Below are 12,256 nucleotides of genomic sequence, written 5' to 3'. Positions count from 1 at the left end.
TTTCACGGCCGCTTTGTTGTTTTCCGTGAGCCAGGTTTTTTTTCTCCTGTTTATTACTTCTATGTAGTAATGGTGGCACCTGTGCGCCGCCATTACTACAGAGCAGTAATAAACAGAAACAAGCATTGGCATAGCCAATAGGTCTCGCTTTTGGGACCTTATAAGTATTTAGTTATGCATCTGTTGCATGGCTAAACACTTATAAGGTTCCAAAAGGGAGACCTATTGGCTATGCCAATGCTCGTTACCTATGAAGTCTTGCCGAAGGGTGGCGGGAGATGTCCTAGATAATGCTAAAACTAGCAGACTTCAAAACGTCACATGATGGCCCAGAATTGTTCAGAAGACTGGGTCTCCTGCACCACAGATTGTTTAATTCTACAATAAAAATAACTATGGGGAACAGTGGATATTAAATTGTACCTAGAAGATACCGGGCAGCTCACAATTTTTAGGATAGCATAGAAGAAAACAAAAAGCACAATAACTACATGCAAGGAAACCAAAGCCTACTAGAAATATATGCCAACTGCGGAGAATACCATACACAGAATAAAGTGGGTTCAGAGGAGGTATGACAGAACTACTCATGCCTTTACAACACGTCCATTATAATGTATATACCTTTACCACGAAAATTTAAGTATTTCGCAGTCAAGTATGAAATATATACATATCTCCTTATCGAGCCCAACCCCTTAACCCTACCCACCCTAACACATTATTGCCTTCCCACCTAAATAACCTCACCCCATAATCCTAAAAATATCCTTGCCACCCAAAGACCCTTACCCACCCTAAAGATACCCATGCCATGACACCATTAGCCACCCTAAAAAAATTACTGGTTCCACCAGATTACCCATACCCTTCTAAATTCTAAAAATGCCCTTGCCACCCAAACAACATCACCCACCCTAAACCCTAAAAATAACCTTGCCACCCAAATACTCAAATACTCTTACCCACCCTAAAACTACCTATGCCATTACAACACCATTACCCACCCTAAAATTACCCTTGCCACCCCAATACCCATACACTTGCCACCCAAATAACCTCACCCACCCTAAAAAATACCCTTTACACCCAAACACCCTAAAAATACTCTTACCACCCAAATACCCCAACCCCCTAAACATTCAAAATATCCTTGCAACCCAAATACCCTCAACCACCGTAAAAATACTCTTGCAACCCAAATACCCTTACGCACCCTAAATCCTAAACATACCCTTGCCACCCAAAATACCCTTACCCACCTTAAACCCTAAAAATGCTCGTCACTCAAATACCCTCACCTACACTAAAAAATATCCTAGCCACTCAATCCTTAAAAACACCATTGCCCTAGTATAATACACTTACCAGCGAAATACTTACATATTCTTAGTAAATTCATGCATGCTAAAGGCATACACTCGGTAACTTTTAGCATGGCAAAGACATATCTGTCGTAATAGATGCGTGGTAGAATTATTGTGTGGTAAAAGCCGCATTGTAAAGGCTGTTTACCATGTGCAAAGGACCAGTCCACTACAGGGAAGGAACAGACAGCTGTGCTCAAGTTTGAACATGCTGAAAACAGCTAGGAGCAAGGCATCCCATCCTGGTCTGGACCCTATTTGGTCTCAGACTCTGTTGAAACTGTGAAAAGAATACTGATCCATTATCAATTTCACGATCAGCGTTGCATGCAGCATCATTTTTTTCAGTTATTTTTACTAACAGAAAATTTGTGTCACAGTTCAACTGGATGGATTTATCAACTGCACGAGGTACTGCACTCATCAGTGCATCATACTAAATGGTAATATCGAGACTAAAATAACGGCTCAACTTCATTAAGTTACACTATAATCTTAACCAAGCTAAAACTAAAGATAGCGCTCCCATTTCACAATGATTATCCTTAAGAACTATGAAAACAGTCATAGTGCTCTCTCCTGGTCGTACACCACATTTGAAGAGTGTGACTAGATTCTGAAGGGCCCACATACTCTTAAAAGAAGCACAGCCCGCCAAGGTATTTATTTAGGTTTTTTGTAATGCTCAGGTTGTCAACTCTAGCTAACTTCAAAGTGCCATGGTAAACGGAAGGGAAACTGCATGTACAGGCTCAGAAGTAGTCCATTAAGAGTCCAGCAGAGAGAGGTGGCCATTCTTTGACGGCAGGCTGAAGCGAGCAACAAAGTGAGAGAAGAGAAGGAACTGTCTGTGGCAATCGGACAGACACAGAAAGTGGGTAGTTCTACCACTTATGATTCATTTGTTTTGCTCTCAACACTGAAGGAGTATGGAAAGTGAAGTATTCCACAGGGGAGTGTAATTTTATTTTAAAAATCGACTTTCCCCAACGGACTACGTGATTCGGAAATCTACTTATGCTGCAAAAAAAAAAAAACTGGTCCCATTTGACGTAATGTGACCAGGTGACAGATTTTGGCAGCATTTTCATTATATCAGAGCTATGATAATAGCGTCTCTGATGATGCAGGTTCATATCGTTTCAGGGTTTGGATTCCATCAAGACTTTTATCATACATCTTTCGGATTATACAGTGCTCTGAACATACCAGGACTCTAGCTCACATCTTCATATATTCATAGGCACTGCTTATGCAGAGGTTGTTTTTATTAACGGTCCCTGTTTAGGCCAACTTTCTATCAAAGTAGGGCTCCAAACATGCTATCGCTTTAATTTAGCAACAGATCAGAATATAGGAAAGTTCGATCATCACTGTTTCTTATTTTCAGTTACTGCGGAAGTCTCTTGTGACTTGCTTTGGAACGTGTATTTTTAAGTATTCGCTCACTTACACAAAATTTTGCTGCAAATAAATTCAGCTTCTGCTTGCAATCCAGTGCATAGGTTGCCAACAGAGAATCAAGGAGATTGACCCATGTCTGACGTTCTCCACTTGATACTGAATAAATCTTGAGAAGACTCCATCTCAATATGCTATAGTTCCCTGTTTTGTCATAAATGAGAACCCAGACTAAGTGCTGAATCAATGACTGGAAATTAACATTTTACAACTAGGTAAACTCAGCAAGTCTTGCCAGAATCAAAATGCTATGGACAGGGCCAGTGGAATTATGCAGCAGAGGGGGGCCAAAGAATTCAGCACGGTTGCATAAATTAAGCAGTAGGAAAAGGTACATTATCCAGCACATTTTGTGAAAGTTTTACTTAAATATTTTCTTTTTGTTTTTTTACACCTGGTAACAGTGTCTGGAAAAAGAGTTCACATTCTTAGTACCAGTTTAACACCCAAATACAGCAATAGGCTTCTGATGACCAAGCTACCTTTGTGCAAAGTATTTGGGTGCGCAGGAACCCAAGTTGCCATATATTTTGTAACTTTTGATCTAGAAATTTTTTTTGTTAAATTCTGCAGATTATGCAGCAGATGAAGGATTATGTAGCAAATGGATCAATTGCATAATTATGCGAAAAGCACAGTGACCGCTGAATCATAATTTCAGTGGCCCTGCTTATTGGCTATCTACCTATGGAAATTTGGATCACACACAAAAGGATTTTTTGTCCACTCAGAAGTATTTACTTGCACTTCATGTAAACAAATTGCTCACAAGGGCTTGAAGTAGACATGAAGTGGATTCAAGCTAGCCTGGTTGATGAGGGGTATTACCCCGAAATCGGTCACACGATGCTTGTTTCTGGTCCAGAAAAGACCGGGCTTGGCAGTTCTGGCTAGACTGTTCCCATGGGGAACAGGGTCAAGACTGATTTGTATATGGCTGGGTCTGAACTGGGGTGGCAAAGTGAGCTAAAAAACGATGATGGATTCAACCCAGATCTGTGACTAGGGGTGAGTGTCTGAAAAGTTTCAGCGCTCCATCCATCACCTCCTAGTTTTTGCTCTATAGTTTACTAAGGCTGTCTGATACCATCATTTTTGTTTACATGGTTACAAATATTTTTTTTTGGGGGGGGGGGGGGGTACATTCACTTTGAAACCAAACAAACAGTATGGTAAGTTTGGTAAAAGTGCCTGCAACCTTTCTCCTTTTTCCCCCCACAAGTTGCAAATACTTGGAGCACATTGATGGCTCTCAAAATAAATAAATACTAAATCCTATCATAAGCAAATACACTCAGTGGAATGTAAGTAGCCATCGTTGCTTATACTCCTCTGCGTGTATTTGAATATAATAAAGATAAAGAATAATTATAAACATATTAAATTCTGCAAGAGTATGTGTTTTATATAGTAACCACTGATATTAATGAAGGCTGATCTTGCAGCTCACTCCATTTCCTTGACCTGCCCATTCTAACAGAAAGGTCTTTGCATTAAAGAACCATATACACCTATTTTTACATATATATTCTTATTTCAACATCTTATAACCATGGGTGCATATCCTGTCTTAGTAGTAGCCAATCCTCTTTCCCACAACCATACTGTGGTACAGAACACTGCCAAAGAGTTTGCGCTTCAGAGGGTTGGGCCGGAGGGCTGTAAAACAAGCTGCCCCGAGTGAAGGTGAAACCATTCTGGAGTTGCTTGTATACTGATTCCGGAGTAAATGGCCCAGCAGTTTCGGCTGGACCATTCTTACTGGAGCAAGGGTCACGCCTAATTTGCATATGGTTGGGGCTAAAGTAAGGTAACATGGTGTTGAACACTGTGGACTAGGCTGCAGCCCGAGTAATTACCAGTGGCCTACATTAATTCAAGCATTTCACCCATCACTTTTCGTACACTTCAGTGCGCAGCCCTCCTAAGTGCAACAGGTATGCCCAAAAGTGGGTCCTGTGCTCACCGTGCCACTGGAGCAAAGATGCACTCAAATGAAGGGCAAAACTAGTCCTTGGTTGCTTTTGTTCCGGTTTAGAGAGGACCTGACCGGATAGTTTGGGCTTGACTGTTTCTAATGGAGCAGGGTGAAGACTATTTTGCATGTGGCTGGATCCACATTGAGGTGTCATGGTGTGCAAAAGAACAGTGAGCTAGGAATTCAAGCATTCTGTCCATCACTTTTTTTTTGTATACGTAAGTGTACTGTATTCAAAATTAACATGCATGCTTATTGTCCTTCACCCCCAAAAATATGTTCTGGGTGTCACGCAATTGATACTCATTCCCCCGATTCCACCACGCCATCAGAAGACAGGGATGTTGACAACTGTTTTCCCCACGTTTAATTTTATTTTGTCAGTAGAAAGGCAAAATATTATGTATGTGAAGACTGCATGCACCTTTAATTCAATCTGTCCTGTCACCATGGTCATCCATGCACGCCTTAATAAGAAGACTCCTCCCACCTAAGGAAAGATGGTGCATTGAAGTGTGTGGGGAAGCTGAAAAGGTCTACAAGAGCAGGGGATTCCCTCAACAAATAAAGAAAATATGAAGGTCTTCGCAAATTACTATAAAATGAGTAATGAGGAAGAAGAGGCAGCTACTGGATAACTCAGTATGTGAACTGACAATTGATCCAGTCAGAGAAGAGACACCCAAGACCCAAATGCCACATCGACAATTAACATGAAACTTAGTGCCATGAGAATTCATGAACTGAATGTAAAAGAAACCGCTTTGAGCTAGATGAATTTCAGTGTGGTATATCTGTTGCTTTAAGCAAAACCAAACAAAAAATAAAACAAATCAAGTTTGCTTCTGTGCTTTTTGACTGCACGTTTAATGTGGGACTGTGGGTGTCTCTGTCCTAAATGCTCAAAGTCATCATGGCCAAACGATGGCATGAGTGTCGTACAATGTGTTCTGGACACAACGTACTCTATTTTTTACTTGACCACAGAGATCTAGGTTACAATTTGTGTGAAAAGAACAATTGTTGGACCATGAATGCATTTAGTTATTTATTTAGAAGGACCGAGAAACACAAATAAGTTGTACCAGTAAGATGTCATGCAGGTGCTTCAGCTTTAGGGCACAAAGGCACTTGCCAGGCGATGTGCAGTAAACAAAGGCCCGAGTGACTGATAAGGAACTCTTACCTAGAAGACACTTGAATTTTGTATTGGCCTTCACAAACACCCCCAATTGTGGCATTACTCAGAAGAGGTAAAGTGCTATTCAAACTGTACAAGCTTCCACAGCTCAGTAAGAAAATAAAGGAATCCGAAAAGTCATTCACCCAACTCCCCAGAACAATGCTGCAGAGCGATTCGCAAACAAGAATCTGTCGCAATCCATGCACGTGACGCACACAACACTGGTCTGCCAAAAGATAAATCTTACACTGCTAAGATGGAGCTCAACCCCCAATCACTGTATCGACTAAAAACTTGGGAGTGTCCAATCGGAGTCTAGGTGCCTTAACTGGGAACCTCGGATGCCAACATAAACATGTGTATTTTGTAAAGCGCGCGTTCACCCCCAACGGGGCATCTTGGCGCTGAATAACAGAGGTTTATTGTTACCCAACTCAACGGTACTCATTTTATCGACCTCAGATGGATGAAAGGCTGAGTGGACCCGCTGAGATTTGAATCTGTGACCATGAGGTTGAACACAGGCCCCTGCAGTGGATGCATTAGTCCACTGAGCCACCAGACCCGGCTTACAGGGAGGGCATAGGATCAAAAGATGACATGCTGTCTCACTCCACTGTGGCATGGTGAGCAAAAGAATGATGGATTTAACCCAGATCTCTTGACTGGGGGGGAATGTTTTGATTTGTTCTGCAATCCGTCCATCAATTGTGTGTCTTCTGCCTTCTCGTCCCATTCCACCAAGCACGGCCCTCGAGGGAGATGAAGTGCCTTGGAAGCCCACCTGCCCCCCCCAGTCTTCCAATCACAGCGCTATCACTTTCAGCGTGCTCCACAGCAGAGTCAGGGCTATTTTAGGCCTTGTTCAAAGCCCAGCCCACAAGATGCAGCTGGCTTATATGACAAACTGCAGCTCCACAGATGGACAGGGGCACCTGCTGCTCACGCCGGGAGAGCTGGGGAGTCACTTGCCCCACTCTGAAATAGTTTGCCCAATTAACAGGGAATTCGCACCTATTTTTCTAGCTAGAACTTTTGCGTTCGTTTAACTGTATCACAAACATTCGTTTCACTTGCCAAATAAAGAGCACAGCAATATATTATAAAACGAAGCTATGTCCTCCATGACAGCCAAACGCTTGGCTACTGTGCCCTTCTCAAATCTTGGTTTCTAGACTACAGGGAAGTCATAGTCTGAAAAGCTTGACGGGCCACTCAAACCCTATGCCATTCCCTCACTGCAAGGCTTCAGTGCCTTCTGCCCCCCACATTAAGCAGCTGCTGGGGGCGGGTCAGCCCGTCACTTGCCGCTGCTCATCATAGTCTGTAGGAATCTGAGCAGGCTGCAGGGCTCCCTCTCCACACCTACCAGCGTTTGCAAGTCTGGACACCTGGCCTCAGGGCTCAATTCCTGGGCGACTTTCAGGAGCTGCTCACACAGGCGCCAACAACAGCACTGAACTGTTCTGCTGCAGTAGCCGACACTATGCCAAAGCGTTCAGGTGGCATCCCAAAGTGCTCTGAATAGGGCTGGACCTGAGGCTCAATTCTTGCACGCCGGTCCTTCTACCAGGGCATTTAAATCAGAGGAAGCTGTAAACTGCCAACATTTACCATTTTTAAAGTGAGAGGAAGCTTGGCACAACCTCTCCTTAAGCGTCTGAACCAGACTACTGGGGGAGATGTTCCAGGCCTGCGGCAACTGCACATTACTAACTCAGGCTGTCCAGTGGATGTAAAGATATAACCACCAAACCCATCTACGTAGACACTCATCACAGCAACTACCTATATGGCACTTGGAGAAAATATATACTATAGACTCGAATCTAACAAGAGAAGTCAGGCTGCTTCCCAAGCGATTTCAAACCACAAAACTACAGCATCATTATGAATTAGGAGCGAAAAAAATATATTAGCCCTTCACCCCCACTCAAGTCAACACTGAATGTATAATCCAAATTTGTATTTAGATTTCATTAGCCAAGACTTGAAACTCCGAGCCAAATTTTAAGAAATGTCCTCGGTAGAGAATCTGCAGTATCACAGGACTAATCTTTTTTTTTTAGCTAAAACTAAAGCATTAATGCTTGGAACGCGATCTCAAAAGACTATGGACCTGTATGTACACAATCCCATCATTGTCTCAAAGGGGAAGGATCCAAGGATTCCAATTAAACATGAAACTTAACCTGATACTGAAAATCAATTTGGTTGTATCCTCTGCTTATTGCTCAATTTGGTAGTATCTTCTGGTCATCCTACCTTTCATTCCCAAACACCTCAGAGCCTGTGTGATCAAGCTTTGATTAGGTCAAAACCTTTGCTATTCACACAGATGTTATTTGGGCCTCCCAGTCTCTTCTGTCAATCGACTGCCAAGTGTCCAGAAACAATCTGGCTGGTCTTCAGCTTCAGGGCACTTGACAGGGCTTCATAAGTCTTTTGTAGCCTCTGCTGGCTAGTAATCTGCAGGCAGAATACATTTAGGTTTCTGTTTGATGCACAGAGCTTCCTAAGGAGGAGGGTCCTTCCTCTCTTCAGACCAACCATTCACTGAGCTCAAATATCTATTGACAGTTCCATGCTTTAAAAAAAAATCTCGTCAGAGGTTGGGCCTTCTCTGCGATCACATCCTTCTATGGTATGCCTTAGTACTTTGCCAAACCGAATGGTACCTTGTATTTTATAAAGCATTTGAAGACCCAACTTTTCCTGGACTGACAGTTCAGTGCCATCAAGCCTTTGAGAGCAAGTTTGTGCTTTACAAGCACCTTCTTAAGTCTTAAGTTGTGCTGGAACTCTCCAAGAGATGCACATCATCTCTTGGCCATCTGTAGAGATCAACCTCGGTTTCCCAAAGCTGACAGAGGCGCAGCGACAGTTTTCATCACTAAAGCCTGCAGGACTCAGCAACACACACAGAAAATAGTTCAACAAGAAATCTCACTGGTACAGAGCCTCTCATGTTCTGGAGAAACAGCTTTATCTAGGTCGGCATTTGGTGTATGTCGCCCTACTCGTACCTGCGCGAGGTAGGATTAGGCTGACAGATTATAAGAAGGGTCTACGCATCCTTCACTTCACTCAACTCCACGGACTGGCGTACCAAAAATATTATGTGTGCCAAAAACAGAGCACACGCCTGAAAGAAAAGTACAACAATGTTTCCCAACATCTTCTCCACAGGTTGTCTGGCTGACTAGAATGGGCTTTAAATCTTTGCCTCCTGAAAAAGCCACTTTAGAAAGATGTGTGATGCTGCAATGTCAATGTCCAAGCAAGACAGAGAAAGGGCTTGCCATGCCTAAACTAAAATCTAGCCGGCTCTCGACCCACAAATCCAACTTTGGGTCCTAAACTCCAGGGCACTGGAAGTGTTCGCCACTTAAAGCAAGGTACAAACAACGCAAACAAATACATGCACATAACATGGATCCAACTAAACCAAAGCAGCACATAACAGCTGATGATGAACAGTGTAGTAACCATCTACCCTACTCGCCTGTACCTTCCTTCCACTACACTCCCAGCATTTCATTTTATACACCAACCTCAAGACTGATGAAAGATTTACCTTCGTAACTGCAGACCATTTGGGCTAGGGGGTGAAAGACTAACCTGAGCAGAGCAAGAGCAAACAGCCTTCTCAGTACACAGGTTTCAACTTCCTGCAATCCGTTTTCTCTACATCTTAAAAGGCGACCGCGTCTCCGTACTGGCGTCTCTGATCCACAATTAAAGTTGTATGTCTTCCCCATAAACCCCTCACCAAAAACCGCAGCATTGCATGCCGCCGTTGCTTTCCTCTTCCAGTCCCCCTCCACTTCAAGTCTGATAACTATTTTGTAAACAAATAAATGCGAGTCAAATCACTGAATAAAGACTAAGAACTGCCTTCGTAAAACCAAGACAACTCCACACCCCTCGCCTTTCAGGGGAGGTACATCTGGGGCCCTTCTTGGCAGAAGGGTTAACAGTGCCAAGAGACTACACCCACTGGTGAACCGGTATGTATCCTGACTTGAGCCCTGTAGCCGCACTTTAGGGAAAGAGGAAGCCCGTGCAACACCACACATCAACACTGTTAAAAACAGTTGTAATGTAAGAGTTGATTTGTAGAGGAGAGCAGAGAAACTGGAAGAGTTGCAATAGCGTGGCCAATGCACAAACTTTTCTCAAGCACTCAAGTGATGCTCGCATCATCCAATCAATTATACTACCAACTCTTCAAAGTAATGGCTCTCATAATACATCAACCATATTTAACCAATGGATCCTTAAGCACTTCGGACTGTGCCCTTCAATACAACAGATCCTTTGAAGAATTCCTTCACTAAAGCGTGAGCTAAATCTAAGTCAACTGCCCTGTACACCTTCCAACCCAGTTTAATCGTCCCATATATTTGTCACCTGATACCATCCGATCGATGTTCACTACGTGTCCTCATATGGCACACCCCCACATTACAAGCGCACTGGCCAATGCTCCTTCAAGTCCAATTGTCGCAGGTCAGGATATTTCATAAGTACTGTTCCCCAGCCCAATGCCCAGCTCACCCTAACGTGACATTGGCTCCTACATACCACCCTCATTAACCGCAGACTTTAATCATCCTTGCATTCGTCAGGTATTGACTCATATTCCTCAAAGGTCCCCTTCTATTAACAGCACACAATATTCCACGCAGCCCAGATACCCCTGCCTGCCCCAAATTCCTCCTCTACAAAACACCTGCTCACCCATCACATTCACCTAGGCTTCAAACTTCAGCACATCATCTTACATCCGCCAATAGGTCATCCTGCACCACTCCCTTACATCAACTATCTGCTCAAGCCTCGTCTAGAGCCATCATTAGCTCAACCCTCACATTCCCCAATGGCTCAACCCTCACATTCGCCAATGGCTCAACTTTCACCACCTCCCATAAAATCCATCTGCTCAACCTTCACTTACAGGCACCACTGACTCAAACCCTGACACTCCTCCCAGCCCAATCCTCAACCCACAGGCCCTTACAAGCCCACAGCTTATCCTGAAATACAAATTAGCTCCCCTCACCACCCTGGTCATATTAATTCATCCCCTCATATGCCCCTACCTCCCATTAATCTTATCCACTCAAAACCCAACAACCACTTCATGTTCTTCACATCCCCTCAGCCTCACCTCCTCATACCAAGCCTCTTGTCTCCACCCCCGCATTACCCCCTACATTCCGTCATCTCCCGGGCCCCTTCCGTGGCCCCTCATCCCTCTCACGGACCCGCCCCCTACCCTCGGGGCCCCCTTTCGCAGACATGTTCGCCACTCTAGGCCCCGCAGGTACTCTGCTCCGATCCCCTGTCTTCAGGGCCCGCTGCTCACCTTGTAGAAGGCCCCGTTGGAGCCTCGCACCTCCACAGCCAGGGAGTCCATGTCCCGCCTCCTACTCCTGGGCCCCGCGCTGAGGGATCCGCCCGCCGCTGACTGATCGCGCGCCCGGCTCGCGCTGCCCCGACTGCCTGACTGACTGCTGACGCGGGCCGCACGGCGCACGCGCGTCCCCAGCCGCTCCCCTGCACGCGCAGGCTCGCGGACGCACGCTGCCGACGCGCCGGCGCAAACCGCTCCGCGCTCCTCCGGCGGATGGGGCCCGGTGCTGCGCACGCGCAAATCTTGCCCTCACCCCTCACGCGGGCGCGCGAGGGTCCCGAGGCCACAGCCAATCGGAGAACCTTACCGCGGCTCGCGGACCCGCCTTCGGTGGTTCTGCTCGGCCAACCAACAGCTAGGTCGGGTCTTCAGTCTCCAGGAAACCTACAGGCGCGCTTTGCTGCCATTCATAAAGTATCACCCACTAGAGAACCCAGCTGGCCCTCTGTCCTGCCTACAGACCCATATTAAAGCTACATACATTTTAGTTTTCATTTTGCCCGGCCACTTTCGTCTCTTGTTAATGGGAACTAAAATTCGCGTTATGATTGGATGACGAATGGACAATGCATGTTTTGATTGGTTAAAAGTGTATCTAACCCGCCTATTCCTTTTGTTATGAATCAAGGTCTATGCCATTTTTGATTGGGGATAGCTGCTGTCAATCATGGTCTCATCTATAGTGAGCTATGCGTTAGCTGCCGCCGCGTTTAATTAGGAACCTTTTCATTGAGTATAACGAAACCTAAACTACTCATACCACCATTATTAAAGAACGAAGACACTGTAAATGTTCCTTTGCTTTACTTCTGGCTGTATTTATTTATTTATTTAATGCGATTTTATAT

At 44.6% G+C, this 12,256-nt stretch overlaps 1 protein-coding gene across 2 annotated transcripts in view; it reads right to left on the bottom strand.

The window, feature by feature from the left end:
* FXR2 (FMR1 autosomal homolog 2) overlaps positions 1-11,594 on the bottom strand; it is a 431,332-nt gene extending 419,738 nt beyond the window's left edge. The window contains exon 1 of one of the 2 annotated variants that reach the window (XM_085638170.1): positions 11,361-11,594. In XM_085638170.1, the coding sequence (XP_085494296.1) occupies positions 11,361-11,411 (51 nt within the window). In that variant the 5' untranslated portion in view covers positions 11,412-11,594. The remainder of the gene's footprint in view (positions 1-11,360) is intronic. The other variant, XM_085638169.1, reaches the window with a different exon arrangement.
* Positions 11,595-12,256: the final 662 nt, after the last annotated feature.

This window comes from Triturus cristatus, chromosome 12 (assembly GCF_964204655.1).
Source record: "Triturus cristatus chromosome 12, aTriCri1.1, whole genome shotgun sequence".
Lineage (NCBI taxonomy): Eukaryota > Metazoa > Chordata > Amphibia > Caudata > Salamandridae > Triturus > Triturus cristatus.
This window is presented reverse-complemented; position numbering and strand designations above follow the sequence as displayed.